The sequence below is a fragment of the Eucyclogobius newberryi genome, unplaced genomic scaffold, assembly GCF_026437365.1.
Source record: "Eucyclogobius newberryi isolate DKJ021-1_F unplaced genomic scaffold, fEucNew1.0.hap1 SCAF_20, whole genome shotgun sequence".
Lineage (NCBI taxonomy): Eukaryota > Metazoa > Chordata > Actinopteri > Gobiiformes > Gobiidae > Eucyclogobius > Eucyclogobius newberryi.
The window spans coordinates 19198291-19218493 of record NW_027315835.1 but is presented as its reverse complement, the minus strand read 5'-3'; the positions used below and the strand labels follow the sequence as shown (position 1 = coordinate 19218493).

The window sequence follows — 20203 nt, the reverse complement described above, 5'->3', positions numbered from 1 at the left end:
ACAGGAGAGTGAGCAGGGTTGTAGAGTTCATAACTTGGCGTAGGAATCCTCTGGCGTGTGCGACTTTCACAATGGCTACAGATTAAGAGCCTTCCCAGCCTCCCACAGAGTCCGTGTGCACGCGCACATTCCCCATGCCCCTTCCTTCCTCGATTACTGAGCAGCCCGCAAGATGAATGTGAGAGGAACACCGCAGCAGATAGGGGACTTAATGGCTGCAGGGGATTTTAGAAATATGGTCTTTCCTTCTAAATACCACAGATTCCGTGGAAAAAGAAAGCCCCTGCTGAGAGCTGCCATGCCTTCAAGACAAAAACATAAACACGAGGGGGTGGCCGTGCATATTTAATGTTCATGTGTTAATATCTGGAGGGGGTAAAAGTGCACCGGGCGGTAGGAACTTAAACAACAAACGGAATTGGCTGTCTCCAAGTAGCAGAGCTCAGCATCCCTCCTGTTCAGTTCCTGTGTTCACCGAAGCCCCCTGGAAATACCTTTGTAGTAGGGCACGCTGCAGCACAAGCTAACGCGGCTAACCCTCAGCTTACCCTGGTCTCAGATGAGACAACCATACGTTCACATGCCTGTACTCTTGAATTATTGAGCAAGTTGTAGCAACTCCTCTCTTCAGAAGTTAGACCATGAAGGAGGAGGCGATCTGAATTTTCAATTAAGCATTGCAGCTATGGAGCGAGCAGCTAGGTTAAGACAGGGCTAATCTAAAAATATAGAACGTAACTGATAAAACGTGAGCACAAATCTCATGATTTGAGTTCAAGTGTGTGACCTTTGACCCCAATACCTGTTTATTATTAACCTTGTTCAATTCAAATTTGCACTGTATAGCTCCATCAACAATCAACAATGTCCCTTTTGGCCTGATAAATGAACATAATCAGGGTTGTCCCAGATGTACAATATCACCACAAAGCTAATTAGCACGTCACTTTTCCAAAGTGTCGGCAAACACAACGTGGTGACAACTCCACAAGAAAGACTAATTAATCAGGTTTGTGTTCCATCTGGGCTCCTGCGCTCGTCGAGAGTTTCCACCAATCACATGTTAGTGTCCCGTCCTTTACACCAAAAGAATGGAGATGCAGATTAGGATTAACCGGCTGCGTCATATTACGGCTTTACATTTGATCAAACTGGACGACCTTCACGCACCTTAACTGTCACAATACATATCCAATGCAGTCCAGTTCTAATGCAGACGTTATGGTGGGTGGATTCATGTCTTCCTTTCTCCTAAATGTCAATGGAATGCGGCCATATTCTTACACTCTGGCACACACTTGCACCCTTGCCACACAGTTAATGGATATGTAAAAACCTGTGAACAAGTCTGAACTCTTACAGTAGCAGACGTCTGTGCCAACACGGATTGTTGTAAATTGGGTACAATTATTAAAAACTATCACATTCGATCACAGCCAAGATTTACGATACCATTAACACATGGATGGATGGCTTCATCCATTGGATGGATGGATGAAGCCATCCATCCATCCATTTTCTGCCGCTTATCCGGGGCCGGGTCGCGGGGGCAGCAGTCTGAGCAGGGACTCCCAGACTTCCTTCTCCCCAGACACTTCCTCTAACTCCTCCGGGGGGATCCCGAGGGGTTCCCAGGCCAGCCGAGAGACAGTCTCTCTAGCGTGTCCTGGGTCTTCCCCGGGGCCTCTTCCCGGTGGGACATGCCTGAAACACCTCCCGAGGGAGGCGCCCAGGAGGCATCCGGAACAGATGCCCGAGCCACCTCAGCTGGCTCCTCTCGACATGGAGGAGCAGCGGCTCTACTCCGAGCTCCCCCCGTGTGGCCGAGCTCCTCACCTTATCTCTAAGGGAGCGCCCAGCCACCCGGTGGAGGAAACTCATTTTGACCGCTTGTATCCGCGATCTTGTTCTTTCGGTCACTACCCAAAGCTCATGACCATAGGTGAGGGTAGGAACGTAGACCGACCGGTAAATAGAGAGCTTTGCCTTTCGGCTCAGCTCCTTCTTCACCACAACGGTCCGATGCAGCGACTGCATCACTGCAGCCGCTGCACTGATCCGCCTGTCGATCTCACGCTCCATCCTTCCCTCACTCGTGAACAAGACCCCGAGATACTTGAACTCCTCCACTTGGGGCAAGGACACCCCACCCACCTGGAGAGGGCAAGCCACCTTTTTCCGGTCGAGAACCATGGCCTTAAATGTGAAGCGTTAAAGTTATATCTATCTGAAGTTGTGTTTTGTTTCATCATCTGTTGATTGTAGTAATGCATTACATTTAGACTGTGGAAGTGTGTCTTTACGCTTTTACACTTTCACCAGAGTCATCCTGATCATATCATGTTACTACGGATGTGCAATCATTTTTTATATTTTCAAGACACAAGACAGAGAGATATCATACAAACATAGTCTAAAAAATGTAGTCCAGAATAAATATCCCAATTTGTCCAAAATGTATTAAATATGTCAAATTAGTCCAAATTTAATTTTTCATTATCAGATTCTTTTATTATTTATTTGTCAATAATATGTTTTGGTCTTAAATTGAGATACTGGGTCTGTAGAAAAAGTGGCAATCATATTATGACCATTATAATCACAATTAGTCTAACAAGTATTAATTTGCGTCAGTATTGTATTAATCCAAACGATAAGACTACTTGGGCAAAGATGATGAGCCAGGCCAAAGAACAGTGAGATAAGACATCACTTCTGCACCTGACAGTTCCATCTCATCCATCTCCTCCTGTGCTGAGCTTACACAACTCCAGCTGTGAAGTGCCCAGATAAGAGGTCAGTGAGGGGAATACACTGCAATACTACGTGTGCGAGTGTGTGCGTGTGTGCGTGCGTGTGAGAATGTGTGTGTGAGAATGTGTGCACTATGAGCTGATAACCACCTCACAGCCGCAGCCTGCTCAGCACCTGTGCATATCGATAGCGCACACGTCGTCAGAGGCTGATAGATAAAGATTTGTAATGTTGTAGTCTGGTTGAACTGAGTTTTCATGTATACATTTTGAAAAAGAATAAAGCAGACCCTTACAGGACTGATAAAGGCTGTGCACGCAGTCAGGTGCTTACTGTGCGTAAACATTCAATCTAATTCATTTTAATGAGGTAGCAAACAAAGGTAGACAGCGCTACACTCAATGTCCATATCTAACGTCAACCTCAGATGTGTACTCCCGATGTTTTAAGACAAAAAATAAAGAAATAAGCTTGCACAGATATATTCTGACTGCTGCTATGTAAGTCCCATTAGCCTCTAACTCTAGGGTAGAGCTAATTCATTGGAGAAACAGCATCTAATTAAGGCTTAGAGCATTTTTCTCCTTTCGATATGCCAGCTCCATACAGTTGTACAATCAAATATTCTCTATCCAGACATGGCATTACACACATGTAGATGATCATATGATTTATTTTGGAAAATTCCACTTCATGCATACAGTGACCAACTTGACACTTGAAGTCTACTGGAAATTTGACAATGTAGTGAAACCGCCTGAAAAAAGGACAGATTGTCACAAGCAAACTTTAACTTCACAAAATTCACCAAGCTTTAAATCAATTTTGACAAGATGCAAACGCACTCCGATTTGCTCAGTGCAACCCCGGATCAAGGTGAGTAAAAGATTCCAGATGAGAGAATATTTGGTCCAAGGCTACATTCCTACACTCAATACCAAAAAGAACAGCGAGATGTGAAATATTCAAAAGCCTTATTGTTTTATGAAGAGTATCGGGGATGGGATGAAGGTCAGTGTGCTGTTGCTTGCTCGGCAGATGGACTTAAAAGAGGGTGTATCGTCTCACCTTGCATCCCTCGCAGGCGCTGACACCATAGTGGTACCCTGAGGACTTGTCCTGGCACACAAAGCAGGGCTTGTAGACGCGGGGCGGCGGGGGCGGCGAGGGGGGGCTTGGCACTATCTCCTCCGAGCTGGTGCTCTGCGTCTCTATCGCTGTGAGGGGAGAAGAGGAGAGAAGAGGAGAGAAGGGGTTAGCGATCAGATGCTGACAAGAGCAAATTAATCGATACTGCTGGGATAAACATGCAATCTCCTCTGTACACACTTGTCTAGGCCGACTACATCGAGGAGCGGACACGTTCGGAAGATCTTTTATCAGGGAATTCAAGAGGAAACGGAGCTAAATTGCATCAAAGAAAAACATTAGAATCAAACAAGTTTCACCAAAGAGAGATTCCGTAGTCGCTGCAGAAATGAGTGTTTACACGAGACAACGTTTGAACAACAAGTTTTCAAAGTAAACGCCACTAAAATGCTTGGGGTTGCCCTATTTATTTTCAGTGGTGAAATAGGGCAACACATGACACCGATTCATTACCATCTGCAAAGTAATGGGCAGCAAAAAGGCGTTCTAGGTCACTACTTTTAAACAAGTGCATTGTATAAAAGAGCATGTACCAGACTTTGGACTCGGTGTACCACACATTGCAGAGTTGGGGCCTTGTGGCTTACAGCTAAACAAATAATTGTATAAGAACTGTGCACTTCAATGGAGCTATTGTGAGCAAGTACAGTCTGAACCTGGGCATAAGGCAATAACCGCAATGTGATTTAGTAAACATCTCAAAGCAGTCAGCCGCTAGCAATTAAGGCAGTGTGTTCTCCAGCACGTCAAGGTAAACGAAAGCGCTACTTCATTTTTAACTCTAAGGTGTTATAGTTCCATAGTTCCATAGTGGTACAAGCTAATCAAAAACAGATGACAACTAAATAAGAAGCAGTAAGGCATTTTGATCACGCTACTCCATATAGATTTTAATAATATATTTTGGAGAAGTCGGTATACAACATGTAATTCTGCATGAAAGACTTCACTGCAGAGGCTTTACCGTCACACCTCTCCCAGCTTTAAGTCTATATTGCTCCCTTAAATCATGTATATGTGTGTATCCTTAGACACATCCCCACCACCTAGATACACAGTAATAGAATACATATTTGATCGAGTGGCTGGTTGTAGCTTCATGAGCGCAGTAGAGGAAGGATTGTAGAGACAAGCGGCTCAGGAGCTGCCGGCGGAGTGTAAATAAGCCATCTATATTTAACAGAGCGTTGCCCTGTAGTACAGCTGAGAACACAGGGTGCACGTGATGGTGCGGCGGACGCATACAAAACGCTCACCTCCGATAGCACCGGGGCCAAACGCCTCCCATTCCCTCAATTTCTCTACCCCATTCTTAGCGCGTGCGGTTTGGAATCGCAGACGCAGCAGATGGTGCCAAGCGAGATTGCATTCAGAACAAGCAAAATAAACCAACCTGATGCCCAGATATGTTCAAGGCTTCCTGGAAAAGGTAACACGCAAACAGGGGGGAAAGCTAAAAGCCCGGGGTATCTAGAGGCGGCTGTTATCGCTTTGGTAGGAGAAACATCACACACGAGATCCAGCTGGGTTTCGGGTGACCAGGACAGTTAAGCTAAACAGCAATAAAGCTAGTATTGCAACAGCTAAAATGAAACGCAATCATGGTGCGAGATATGAAGGCCCTGCATTTATGGAGGCCCACAGTCATCTGGCACTTTGACTCCAGTAATAACCTCTTAAGCTGCAGATGTAAATGGGTCAGTATGCGTGAAATGGTGATTAAGAGGGCAGGGGTGGGACGCTTATAATTAAAATGTTTAGTGATACATAGGTTTTGTCCATTAGAGTGTCCTGGATGGCTATGTATTATGTATGTTACTACGGGCCTTTCCGGACAGTACAGAACTTGGCTGATGTTTGGCGCTGATATTATTTTGCCAGTTGCCCAGCGCTGTGTGTGTCCTACATATTTGTGGACCTTGTTATGGAATTTAACATCTAAATATCGGTATCTGCAATAAAATACTAGTTTTCGGCCAAAGCAGAAAGCCAAATATTGGCTAAAAAAAAACGGATCTCTAATTCAGATTCAACAAATGCGTGCTGACTTTTAATTCTGCTGTTCCAGGAATTGAGCTCACATGGTAAAATGCAGAAGAAACAAACAGATTTTTAAACATAAACTTGGATGGCAACTTTTGACTTGAAATTGAGACAAATGACGTGAAGCGACTACGCAAAAGAGAAGAGCTCATCTAAGCGGCGGCAATAACAGCGGGATGAGCTCTGAACATCTGAACAGGGACCAAAATACTAAAAACGGATGGTGGTAAAAATGGCCTTGTGAAAATTGAGAATCTGTATCTTTAGCCTTCAGCATTTGAAGAGGGTCGTGGCAGAGGAGCCCGAGGGAAGGAGAGGTGCTGTAAGTGTGCTCGGAACGCGAGAACGGTTACGCAAACGGAACACTGAGGAAACATTAGAGGGAATGACATTGTGCAACAGCGGCAAGGTAAGACTGAGCGGAGAAGAAGAAGGGGGTTCAACGTCTGCTATGCAACCAGGGCTTTCATGTCAAAGCAATTACATGTCCACAGAATGCCGCTTACGTAACCTGGCAGATTTACTCATTTTACCAACTCGCAATGTTCTGTGTGGCTCTGCTCGAAGCAAGCTGTGGTGCACAATGAGCATACTATTACTATGACAACCAACGGAGTCACATGTTTGTTTTCCACTGGAATATTACCTTAAAGTACCATTTCAAGCTAGCAGTTTCTGGTGTATTTCCTAGAGCTGTAAGTCAAACAAGGTCACAAAGTACTAGGAAACAAAGTATATGCATGCCTGCTCTTTTTTGCTGTAGTTCCAATATTGCTTATAATCGAAATAAAAAATGTCATGTTTTAGAACTGACAAAAAAATCTTCACAGATCGAGTCTGATGATGATTTTTGGATTTCAAAAACAGCGGAGACGATTCTCGGAGCCGTTGTCAAAGATTTAGAAAACGTCAGTTATCGAGGCGCTTCAGAACAAAACTAATTTTAGTACAATTTTCTATTTGCTATCTGGCTCCATTGTTGCCGCACATAAAGGACACAGGCAACCGAGACAGGATATTGCTGGGACAAATTACATTGCGATGAAAGTGCTTATAGGGTGCTATAGGAAGACGTGCCACCCACCCATGTAGACCAAACTGCATTAAAGTCTGCGTTTGCACAGGCTGGAGTCTTCCAAGAGCCATTAACGAAGACTCATTGGGATAGTTTGTTCCACGCAAGCATAAACAGCGGTCTTAATGAGAGAACCCATGAAATCTGGGACTAGAGGACCAGAGTCTGTGAAGGGGCTGGCCGCTGTAATTAAATACAATGGGTGGCTTCGGGAGGCTTGTCAAGCTGAAGCATGGGTCGAAACAATGGTACGCCTGTACAGAGAGGGCAGCGCTACTCCAACTTCACTGCAGCGCTAATCAAGCACAGGCATCACACAAGACCGCCTATTGTGAGAGCCACCGGAGGACCCTCGGACCTACACACATGCGCGAAAAGAGCATGCACTTTAATCTACTACACACAACTGGCATATACAATAACAAAAAAAGCTGTATCTGCCAGGACAAGGACTGGTGTGAATAGATATATAATAAAGCTTAGCCAGAGAGGGGAAACAGTGACCATGTAACAGTTAAGTCATGCATTGTGCACTTTGTAATGAAGTGTAACCAAAGCCAAACCAATTGTTTGGTCGCTGCTATAGCCATTAGCCTAGACGTAAAGCTGGAATCAAGTCTGTGAACTTGGCTTAGCATGTTGTTAGACCAGTGCTTGATGTGGGAAAGAGCAGAACAGGCCAACAGGTGTGAACAGTGCAAATACAACACTCCCACTGTTATTCTACTGAGGCTGCAAACAGCTGATGTCTGGGTAACTTGAAATCAAAGGATTTGCCAATTTGATAATGCTTTCAGTAGTTTAGTCATGAGTTGTCAAGTCATAAACAAATTGTCTTGAATTTACTGTACGTGCCTGCACTGCCATTTTCATTCATAAACACAGTCTGCGCTTGCCCAATATAGTGTAACATCACAGTGTAGTCTTGTGCAGCAGAAAAGCTGGTGATTTAATTAAGTTCAAGTGTGAGTGGTCTGTAATGCCGCTCTTCAGATCCACTTTGCATACATCACCAGTCGCAAGTGCACTTAAAAAGAGAAGCCAGCCCTCGCTGGCCTCATCCTCCATAAGCAATTACCTTAAATTAAATTAAATGGACAAATATGCACAAGACTGAAATGAAATCCATTCTGCTGATGAACCGGCCCGGGCTCCAATCCTGACGCTGGATGGCCTGGCTAGCATCAGCACATCAAAGGCACGAAGAGTGACAGACCACAGACGCTCGGACACGCAACCAGCCAAGCCCGGCGGCCATTATGGAGACTCCAGAACTTTGCTATAGGTTCATCCCTGGGTTAGTCCTGGGAGATTCGATTAGCCTCTACCCCACTGGTAACATGGGCCCAGCTGTGAAGCATATTAATGAGATTTCTGAATCCAATGCAGTGTGTGTCTCTTGGAGTCTATTAGGTTATTTGGACACATGTGTGTGCAGAGAGTACAAGGAACATCCAGACAGCTATAAGGGAGAGAGGAGACAGCCCGCCATGCCAACACCAGTGACATTAAGCCAAGCTTTGATGTTGCTTTAAAATAATGAAGTGGGATGGTCAATAGAACAGCCGCAGGGACAGACACCGCCATGTGGAACCTGGAGAGCTGTAATGTGTCATAGGACCATAAAACAGACACAAACCAGAGCCGAGAGCATTAGCCACAGAGTGCACAGACGAACAGATAATGGATAAATGCTAGCTATAGGAAGTTATAAATGGTAGATATAAGACGGTACTAAATGTAGGAGATGGCTTTGATGAGCATTTTTTACACACACACACACACACACACACACACACACACACACACACACACACACACACACACACACACACACACACACACACACACACACACACACACACACACACACACACACACACACACACACACACACACACACACACACACACACACACACACACACACACACACACACACACACACACACACACACACACACACACACACACACACACACACACACACACACACACACACACACACACACACACACACACACACACACACACACACACACACACACACACACACACACACACACACACACACACACACACACACACACACACACACACACACACACACACACACACACACACACACACACACACACACACACACGGTCGAGAGTTTGATTCCAGATCAGATAACTTCCTCCATGTCCTTACCTCTCTCGTCCCCTTTCACTTACACTTTCCTGTCTAATAAAAGCCTATGAGCTAAAAGCTACAGTAGCTAGCCATGTTGCTTAGCATCTGTCAGTCAAATTCCTTCTGATACATTTTGAGGTTAGCCTTGCCATTACCATTAAGAATGCTGACATTAGAGGTCTCCCCAATGCAATGGAATTTAAATGGGTGACATTATTTAGCTACCGTTTTTTTTTTACGGCTAAATTGACTTTAGCAAAATAATTAGGCTGCTCCAGTGCCACAGGAATGTGCCGGCTAAACGCAGCACATAAACACACGCAGGAATGCTTTGTCAGCACTCTTCAATTACTGAAGAGGGAAATGGCACTGTTTCCTTGCTTACAGGGAAATCCTGCCATTCTCTCTCCAAGCGTCATAACAACCCGCTCCTGGAAATGGATGCGGTCTTGACACTGATTAGTGACAGCGTAGGGCAGATTTGAATACGAGGCCGTGTGGGTGAGGGGCGCTCACACGGGTGCTCATGTGGATTGACAGCTGTAAGCAGACAGACAATAGAGCATGTTTGTATTTAAGCTCAGAGTGTGAACTGTTATGGTGCGAGAAAGAGGAGGGGGCGGAATCTGGCAGCGCTGCAGACAGGCATAAGTGAAAACATGCGCACGCACACGCACCGCGCACACGGAAGGAAGGAGGAGCAGCGAGGTTAAGTCAGGGCAAACCTCACGCCTACCACACTCACTGTACGTAACTGAATCCATCCTCAGCACACTCCTGTCATTTTTAACCTTCATCTGCCCTTCAGGGCTGCTGCGAATCCCTACTAACTTAGCACAGACACTCCTATGCACTAGAAGAGTCAGAAAAAGCACCTCATATGTCATTTATTTAAGGTTACATTATTCATATCCACTGCTAATTTAGAGTGTGCCAACACAAATATTGAGCATACCTACATAATTAACCCATAATTAATATGAATGTGGCATATTAGAAAAATAAGAAAATACATTCTATATTTGACCAAAAAAGGCAGAGGATTGTAGAAGTAAAATAACATTGTTGTTGGCTTCAAGTACACTGCAAGAAGAATTTAACGATAACATTTTCGGTGCAATAATGAGTCTTATTGATCTGTGCATTGTTTCCAAGGTTTACACAGCTCTCCAATGGGTCTCTCCACCCATTATACAAACACACAGCCGGTGGAAGATAGACAACCAACCTTTCTGTGCTCAACATTGTATCCATTTCGTTTTGATCAGCTTTAAGTGAAAAAGAGGCTGTAGCTACTAAGTGCAAGCTTTCCAAACAGCATAATGATGCAGCGTCGCACAAAAGTAATTTATGACTTACTCTATGATCTCCAGCCATTTATGTACACATGTTGGCAAACTCAATCATAACAGCACTATTTAAACATTATTCTTATTTTATTGGAAGATGAACGCCGTCATTGGGGTGGTTTACTTGGTGTGTTTTTTAGTGGAATGCCTGAGTGCTGTTTTGCAACCGTTGCAGTTACTTTTTTGTCGAGAGTGCAGAAATGTTGTGACAGTATGATTTCTTCTTAAAGGACGGGTGCGGTGCATATGAAGGCTGTGTACCGACTCCTGGAGCCGACCTTGATGGATAGCATTCCAAATTGGGGCCAAATAACTCCCCCATCATGAGTGTTGGAGCAAGAAAAACACACACCCCAGTGATAGATGGGGGTCCGAGCAGAGGCCGAAGGGCAAGGTGGAGCGAGTGAGGCGGCTGTCTGGCCTCTTGTGATAATACCTCCTCACCAGCAGGAAGTAGGACTGTTTTTCTTGGGCAGAAGTGGGGCAAACACCGGGTTGTGTTTAGTGGGGTAATTTATGGCATCTTTACATGTGGCCGCTGCGGGCGCTACGGTATGTGTCAACGTGTGGCGCTCAATCTACACGTTATTCCTGTTCAGAGACAAACGAGGACTCTTGTACATTAGCTGTTTACATATAGAACATACATTGTAGCTATTAGCTTCTCTTCTAATTTTGCCAATATCCCTTTCCATGAAAAATGAATGATCACAGTAACAAAAAATAAAATATTTCAAATGAATTTCTTCATAAAGTCATAAGAGCCAGACCAAGTAAGAATCAAGGCACAACCAGAAGATTTCTTCATCACTCTATAAATGTATTGCTTAAGGCACCTTTTTTGTGTCTAATGAATTTCGTTCTAAGCATGAAAGAGAAAATCTATGGACTATGATGATTAAGATGTGTACATTTTTACACTTGGTGCTTAATGTATGCATAAAAACAAGATCTTGTTCCCGCCTGGAGCACTGGTCTGCTATTTATGCCACTGGTCCCTGTATGTTCCCTCCTCTGGGGAGCACAAGATAACTTCCCTCCAGCCTCTGAAATAACAACAAACCAGGTTTTCCTATCAGCGCTGGAACTGGGAACATGTGTGGACGGACTGGGCGCAAGGAGTGGCCGGCGCTGGGGAAGCAGATGGCAAAGGTGAGTTCTTTGGGGGCTTGACTTTGAATAGCTGCGTTAATCATAGTAGTTGCACCGCTGCCAACACAAGAAATCGGTACACTTAATTATAACCATCAATGATATAGAGTGGCGTTTACAGGAAATTGAAAAATACACTTAGGACTTCCTCTGAGACGGTGACATGAAAAACAGGGACGGGAGAAGAGTAAGTTCCCTGGCAACTAGGCACCCCCACGACCCCGGGTAACACAGAGTAACAGAGCCCAGCAGCTGTCCGGCCCCGCTGACTGACAGGGGACGATGCGAGTTGGCACTTGCCCCAGGGCGGCTGCAGATATTTGGCATGAGCTGATGTTGAGGGACAGGGTGGCGGGGCACGACGGGGCAAAAGGCAGCCCGTGTCGGAGAGCTCATGCCAGGATGCAGACAGGAACTGGGGCACATTTCAACAACCAGGAACATATGTTACGAAGCGGTCCAGGTTCCAACATGATGTACTACAATACGAACGGTCTATTAGAAGCAGAAGTGGAATGCTAGTAAAGTGATTCGAGTGTCTTGAGGGTGCTACACATTCCAATGAACAATTGTATATTGAGCATTTCTCACATATTGACAGTCTTATGTTAAATACACTTATGCTACAACACATTCTGATTCGGCTAGCAAAAATGTGCCTCGCTTTTATGTTTGTGTAGCAATCAGTATTTCAAATACTTTGCATACAGCCGTTCTTCTAACAAAAAGAGTATTCAGTTAGACTGTCATATAGGCTCCTACATTGCATTCAAAAAGTAGCAAATGTGGGGAGGGGAAAGAAAAGTTGAAATATCGCTGCAGATGAGAGAGTATCTGAGGTGCCGTGTTGAGCGACGGGACCGTGGGAGGATGGTGACGCGCAAGGCAAACATTTCAAACACACAAACCGAGCCGTATCCAGGCAGACAGCGAGAGACAGAGGGAGTAACCACAGCATTGGGAGTTAACAAAGAGAGCCACAGATTATTCATAGTCTCAGGGAGTGAGCTGAAAAGCCTGCCGACGCAACTCGACGTCATCATCGTCCGATCGTGCTGCAGACACAAGTGAAAGCCTGGTAAGACGAACGCAAAAGTTCCAATGTTTGCGTTCCAGCTGTGACAATGATTTCTCGCGACGTTAAGCTACACTTTCTTAACATAGTGCTCCCGTGAGTCAATTATTGAATAGAGTGCGCGAGTGGATGACTGTGATTAGATTTTCCCTTGCTGTGATGAAGTCTGCTGATGCATGGAAGGCAAGAGCGATGAGAGACACGACGACGACGGACTGAAGAATAGTACGAGTGACATTAAACATCTACTGAATAACAAGAATAATGTCCAAGCTCTTAGATTATTGGTTCTGACTGAATACGTGACTTTCTACATCCTGAGGTACAAAATACAGGGTAAACTTCTTCCAAAGCGAAATCAGCACAACACATTGTTTAAAGGAATGCTATACGTCAGTTAACATCATAGCCACTAATAAAGTCCAGAACCACAGCTGCGATGAAAAGAAAGAAAACAGTAGATACTGTAGATACGCACTATTGAAATGGCTGTGATAAGAGTGCGACTGGGTGAATAGAGCGTCAACACACTTGACCTGTGCTCCAACAATGGCTAAAACATGTGGAGAAATGCTTTTCGCTGGCAGCGCTTTTGTCTCAGCGTTCTTAATGCGGCCCATACACTTTAACCAGCTCTATTCATTGTACCTGGGCCCATTGCCACACACGCCGTGCCTCTCAGTGTTTAAAGGCCAAAGGAGCCCCATGAATGCAATGCTCGAGTGTTTGCTCTCCACTCCCTAACAGAGAGGTTATCTGCCCATTGATACAGGCTAATCCAACGTGACGGGCTGCATTTCGGGCCGTCAGTTCTTAAGCGCATATTTAACAGTGGAGGAAGAGGGTCATAAATATGGAGAGTTAAAGAGTTATTTGCATTAGAGGGCCAGAGTGGATTTGGAGAGGCAGGAAGAGAAAAGAGGGGACAAGGGATCAAGGGAGAGTGGGGAACGAAAGGAGGATCTGGGGAGGAGAACAGGGGATCAGTGGGGACAGGCTTTGTCATGTTAAAGTGCCTCTATCTCTACCATGTTCTCCTGCGGCCCCCGTCTCTGGCTCTCTGCGGACAACACAATAGTCGAGTCGTGAGGGGATAGATTACGAGGGTTTGATCTCCTCAACTTCAGAGCAGGAGCATGACAGTGGAAGTGGGGGAGAGGTCGCCGGCCGCTGCATGTGCGTGACTCGGGTGGGCCAGGGCAGCGCTTCAACAATGCTAGCTAATGTGCCTTCCCACCGGGTCCTTTCTCTTAAAAAACCCTGAGACTCATTTAGGTTTGTCACTTTGTATACCTGTCAATGTGAGTTAGAGCTAATAGTTAACCTAGCTTGTAATTTAGCCCTTGCTTTCAAGCCCCAGCAGGCTCGTCGCATTCCTCGACTGTACACGGAACCGTAATACCGACAGTCGCCGTCATAAATTAGCTCACAGTACAAATGTCGGGTTTAAAGTTGAAAGCATATTATTGTGGATGTAAATGGAAGTATTTTCTTGGGTGTGGGTTGGAAGATGGAGAGGGAGACTATTATACTGTCAGAGGTTTGTCAAATACCTCGGTGATACTGGGACCCGCAGGGTTTACTGGGTCAGCACAGGGGCCAACATGGCCAAGGTGACAGCTGATGTTCTTAGAAGAGCACAAACACACAAGCGAACATGTTGGCAATGATACCAAGACAGAGGTGGGACATCAGTCATGTGCCGCAGCTATTCTAAACCGACTCCATTCCTAAAACGCAATAACAAGAAGATTTAAAGACAGAAAATCACTTAAGATAACGTTGCAACCGCAAACGCTACGCAAAACATACTGATCTACATTTTATTATAAGAGACACTAAACATGAAAACAAGAATATCCAAGCCATTCTAAAAATGTAATAAAACTTTTTAAAAAGGCTAATTTTAAGAGACAACATGCCATCATCTAATATGCAAAAGCCAGCCGAACCGCTGGTAGCTAATATCAATGGTTAATAAAAAACAGTGTAATAAAACGGTGTTAATATCCAATTTAATGAAAGCTAATAAAAAGGGCTGACAAACATGGCAGTTAACTCTGGTGCAGTTACTTTAAAACACAGATCCCTGAACGCCGCAAAGACGAGCCGGCTCTGGCGCTCATAGCCCCTAATGATGACTGATGAGACGCATTTGATTCAGCTGTCTGAAGTGGAGTGTCAGGGGGCTCCTTAGTGGAATATTTGGGCAGAGAGAGGAGAGAGCGGGTGGGCGGACGTAGCCAGACCCATTTGTCTTCAGTGTCAGCGCTAATGCAAATAATCAAACATAAAAAAGTGAAGGCGGTTGTCGATAGCACCAGGAGGTAGGGTTCGCTAGCGTATCGTTTCGGAAAGAAAGGCTGATGAGAGCAGTCAAGAGTTATCAAGGGAGCGCAGTGGGATGTTACAAGATTTTAATGAAGGACATGTTTAGTTTCCTCTGTACGGCTTATGCTTTTCTACTTGTCTGTGTGTGTCTATGTGTGCGCTCGCTGTGACTGAACAGACACTAATTTCCTACATGGATCCCTGACCTTTCAGTGTAGCCTGGGGGATGCCATTTGATCATGACATACGCAAACACATACACCATTTCCTGAGGTTCCACACCAACCTGTGCGCCGCTTTTTGTAGGACAATGTCGAGCTTTGCCTGCTGCGATCAAAGGTTACTACAAATACATTTTAAAACATCTACAATTCCGCTTGCCATCACTTAAAGAGTCAACAGTAAACTTGTAGCTTCCCCATTTCTTTAAAAAGGATTAAAAAGAAACAAAGATGGCTGGTTGCTATCACTTGGCATTAGTAGACTTTGAAGTTCTTTATGTAGCGGTGACACAGATTGGTGCCAGAACAATGCCATGTAGATGTACACATGTGTTTGCAACAGGAGCCCAGCCTTGTGTGTGTGTGCAGTGTTGATGCTTCCTCCTCCCTCCTGTCCACAATCGTTCCCTCTGGGGTCCAGTTAACCCCGGCTGGCCTCAGTCCACCTCTGTCTCCCAGACTAGCGCGACCCAGGCCTCATTATGACCCTGGAGGGGGGGGCCTTTGGTGTTGGTTGCAGCGACCCAGTTTCCCAACAAATACAGAACACATACCTCTCCATTAAGCTAAGTGGGGACGATCAATTATTCAGCGGCTGCCGATGTATAATTCAAGCCGATAAAGGGGCATTATCATGAGTAGTGACTCACAGGTGGAGAAATTGGGATTTGGACAGATGTACTCAAATCTGTTATCTGAGAAAAGAGCAGTAACCATACCATTACGCAAGTAGAAATGAAAATACACAAGGCAAAAATACACTTTGGTCCATGTAACATTCAAATTCAATCTAAAAAAATATATATAAAAATTATCCATTAACTTTACTGCATCACTTCATCACTAAAAATATTAACTTGATCTTGAAACAAAACAAAAACGAACCAAAACAAAATTACACAGGATGATAATTTTCTTAAAAAATGAAGAAAGCAATTAAAATCTGTGGAACAGTATTGCTTTTGTCTAAGTGTGTTAGACATCAGGGCATAAAAGAGAATGAAAAATTAGAGAAAGTGCCAACACTGTAGGAAGTCCTTAGAAGCAAAAGGCATAGTTGCCAAGACTGTGACACAAACGTGTTGGGAGTGCAAATGGGCCAAGTGTAGAAAGAAAATGTGAGCAAGTTGTTGTAAGCTTGATTATAATTACATACTAGATAAAAGGTGAATGTATGCGTTGGCAGAGAGCGAGCAGGTTGTTGGCGGAGCTACACCCTCTCTGCACTCCGCTGTGTAGGCGTGGGTCTTCAGGGAGCTCGCCATGTTAATACAGTTATTAAGCCTCTCCACCGATGCTTACTCAACCTCCCTAACCCTCAGCATCAAGGAGCCGTGCGCCCGCCAGCTCTCCCACTTCCACAATGAGATCAAACATCACAAGTAGGCCAGCTCTGGGGAAGTCGAAGATGGTGCTCCCCGCTGAGAGCCCAGGGCAGGTGAGGTTGGCCACGTCAAGCCTGTGGAGCATCCCACAAGGCTTCACTGAAGGGTGAGATTCACCCTTTCCTCACTTCCTCTTTACTTTTAAGTCAGCTGATCAGGATTCCCATGCACCACTCCCTGCTTGGCGCTCGTCTTGAGGCGAACCAGTTTTTCTTTTTGCTTTAGGATCAGCTGGGGAGGTGGGTAAGAGACAACAGTGCAGGGTCAGCCAGGTCCCAGAGATGTAGGCGAGACTTTGATATAGAGCTGGGAAAATCCCTTTGAGTGTAAAAGAGGCACCTGAGGTCTGCAGCACAGCACTGGGTTTCTGTCTAATCACTGAATTACATCCAATCTATAATTTACACTGTGAAGGAAGCTTAGGGTTGCCACACTAGAGGACAGTCAGAAGGGAGTGTTTATTACCTGAAGAATGAACAAAAATATTTAGTTATGGGTGAGGCAAGGACAAATCATTACGTGCTAAATACATCTGGAATATAAGTCATTCCTGCACTCAATTCGCCCATGCTGGCCTGTTAGCAACCACTGGACGCAGGCCAAGGCCCCATCAGTGGCACTAATAATATCAGTCTGTCCCTGTGTCAGTGGTCTAACTTCCTCCTGTTTATCCTCTCATTCGCTCTGCGCGGTTTTCTGTTCAAAAAGAAGAAAAGAGCAATGATCCAGGGGCCAAAAATGACATTAAACCCCCTGAAAAACTCCATAGAGATGATTGTTTGGAAATGCCAGCCCCCTCCGCGCTCCTCTCTCTTCTCTGCGTCTCACTTTCTCTTCTCCAGTTTTCTTTGTTGAGAGGCGCTGACAGCTCCGACACAATAATCCAGCTTTATTATGGAGGCTCGGAGGTGTCAGCCGTGCCGCGCGCAAAGGTTTCCCACGTACGGCGCACAGAGGGCCGAGTGGCACAGGGCAGCGGGCTACGAGCTTAAAAGACCGGTCAGCAGTTACTCACAGACCACACTCTGGGCTTCTGACAGCTATCAAACTGAGAGGAAAGTCTGGTGTTCTTATGGGGGGAGTAAAAGCAGGAGGATTACAATTTGACGATCTGGCGAGAGAGAATATAATGATATTGTTCGGTACGATCCGCTTAACCGTTTATTCCCCTCCTACTACGTAAAATTTCAGACTACACCAAGTGCGATTTTATGTTCTGTGCAGTAGAAATGTAGAACTTGCCCTCGCAAAGTGTTGATGAAATACTGGTTGTTGGAGAAAGTGTCAAGTGGAACATTACTAGCGTCTGTTTTGGGACGGTCCAATTATTCATGAATACTAGACGGAGATCAATGAGGCACCGAGGATGGTCTTCAACACCAATATTCCATTTGACTTTAAAACAATGTATCTCGGATGTAAGGCATCGGCGATGTAAATGATCAATGGATATTTGTGGAATGTACTTTAGGCTGCAGCAAAAAAGGCAATAAAAGAAATTAATGACGGATGGGACAGAGCGACTATCAAGGACTGGAGTAAAATGAAACAGACACAATTTTACCAAACACTGGGACAGACACAAAGGACATGACTGACATTTTGTTTCTTTGAGCTAATCTTTTTTTTTTTGACTCTTCCAGCATCATGTTCCTCTGCAGATGCTTCTATTCTCTGGAGAAGAGTGACTCATGGTGTTGCCAGATTGATATTAAGGAAATAATAGAAATGTGGATCTGAAATTAAGGCAGTTTCTACAAATAAAGTCAACTGAACCGTTTGAATCGTTCAGGGAGCGGAGCAGTCGACCGACATGGTTTGATAATAAAATAGTGTAGTTTTTGGCTAAATAGAAAGGGATCATACCTCCAATTTTTTGCCTATGCTTTCTCATTTGCAATTATTAATCAAGAAATATGTGCAAATTTGAGCGGATCCCCCAGGATCCGTTCAAGATTAATGGTTTGAAAACCAAAACCTTGAAAAGGTTACATTACATATAAAAAATATAGCTTTTTAATTTTACCTTGTGATAGTTGCTTTGAGGAATATTTTAAACAAAAAATGTCTTAATTTCTTTGACTTTAAATTAGTACTGATCTCCTCACTAGAGTTTATTCCTAGGTACACATGACATAGCAGGTCACCTTATGTTTCCTGGCCTCATACCAAAACGGCTGTCTTTAAACAGCGGCTCATAACTCATAACTAACAGTGGTTGGACTAGCATATCTCTGATGCTAACATGACAAACAGGCTTTAGAACAAGCGCTGTGTAACATGAGCCAGTCTGGCCTCTTCAGTCGGACCTGCTGTCCTATCCATCACGATCCAGCATTCTTCTCTTCCTCTCCCATCTCCACCACACTGTTGGCAAGTCTATTTCATCCCGGTCCCAGGTGGGCCTTTAAGAGTCGAATGTCAGCGACCAGGGCTCCAGCCAGACAAGTAATGAATATGAAATGATTCAGAGGACTGTGGGAAAGATTCAGACAGACACAGTCTCTGTCACCAGCCAAGACACGACTGAGTCAGGCTCAACAAGGCTGGGCCCGACTGCACTAACAAAACCAGGATACACAATATGGATCCCTTCAGTTACTTGAGACAGGTGCTGCCATAAATCAGGGCACGCAGCAATATTGTGTATCACCCCGAGGGGCCTGGTAAACACACAAACAGCAGGTAGTATCCTGTCAAAAATGGGCTATACGGTTAATAACTATGAAATCTAAAAAGCAACAGAGCCATCTTCAAAGCAGGGCAAGAAACGTGTTAAAACAGTTGTAATAGCCACGGGGGCTTTGTTATATGCACAGACCCAAATGGGGAACAATGTTGACGGAGAAGGCAGCAACACAGAGCTATTTTTTCCCAGACAGCAAGAGGAACTGCTTCGCTCTTGTATTTTTAGCATGCTAACCTCCAACCTATTTTTTGGCCTCTCCGTTCTGTAAACAGCAGGGCATTTGCGTTGCAGTGCCAGTACTGTACTTGAGGTGTACAGGTCCATGTGATGTGATGGAGGATGACTGTGTTGGTGGAAGCGTCCCTGTGCTTTGGCCTAGAGCTAGTGGCCCAGAGAACGCGCCTGAGTGCCCCTGAGAGAGGCTGTGGTCCTCTGATGAAACAATGCAACATTCCATGTAATCACTCTATATATAGCAGATGCCGACCAAAAAGGGGGTTGCGGGGCAGGAAATCTTGTAAAATATGAGCAAAAATTAGGGCAGGCGAGCATTAAAGATTAATCGTGACTGAGATTGGACGGCTCAGGCTTACGATGTGGAGAATGCCACTGTAGAGACAGCAAACATGCCTGAGATAAAGTGGGGGACAGAAAGGAGACACTTTGGGAATGAAAATGCCTCGCAGATGAATAGTGGGGAGATGAATGTCCCTGTTCAATACCTCGATGAATGTATGTGTGTTCCATTATGAGAGCGAGCAGATGAAAACGGGAAGATAGGGCGGACGGATGGGGGAAAGAGGGAA

At 44.9% G+C, this 20203-nt stretch overlaps 1 protein-coding gene across 2 annotated transcripts in view; it reads right to left on the bottom strand.

Moving 5' to 3' along the window:
* Window positions 1-20203, bottom strand: part of raraa (retinoic acid receptor, alpha a) — a 76787-nt gene that overhangs the window by 10239 nt on the left and 46345 nt on the right. For both annotated transcript variants that reach the window (XM_072456911.1, XM_072456910.1), the window contains exon 2: window positions 3823-3971. In XM_072456911.1, the coding sequence (XP_072313012.1) occupies window positions 3823-3971 (149 nt within the window). The remainder of the gene's footprint in view (window positions 1-3822; window positions 3972-20203) is intronic.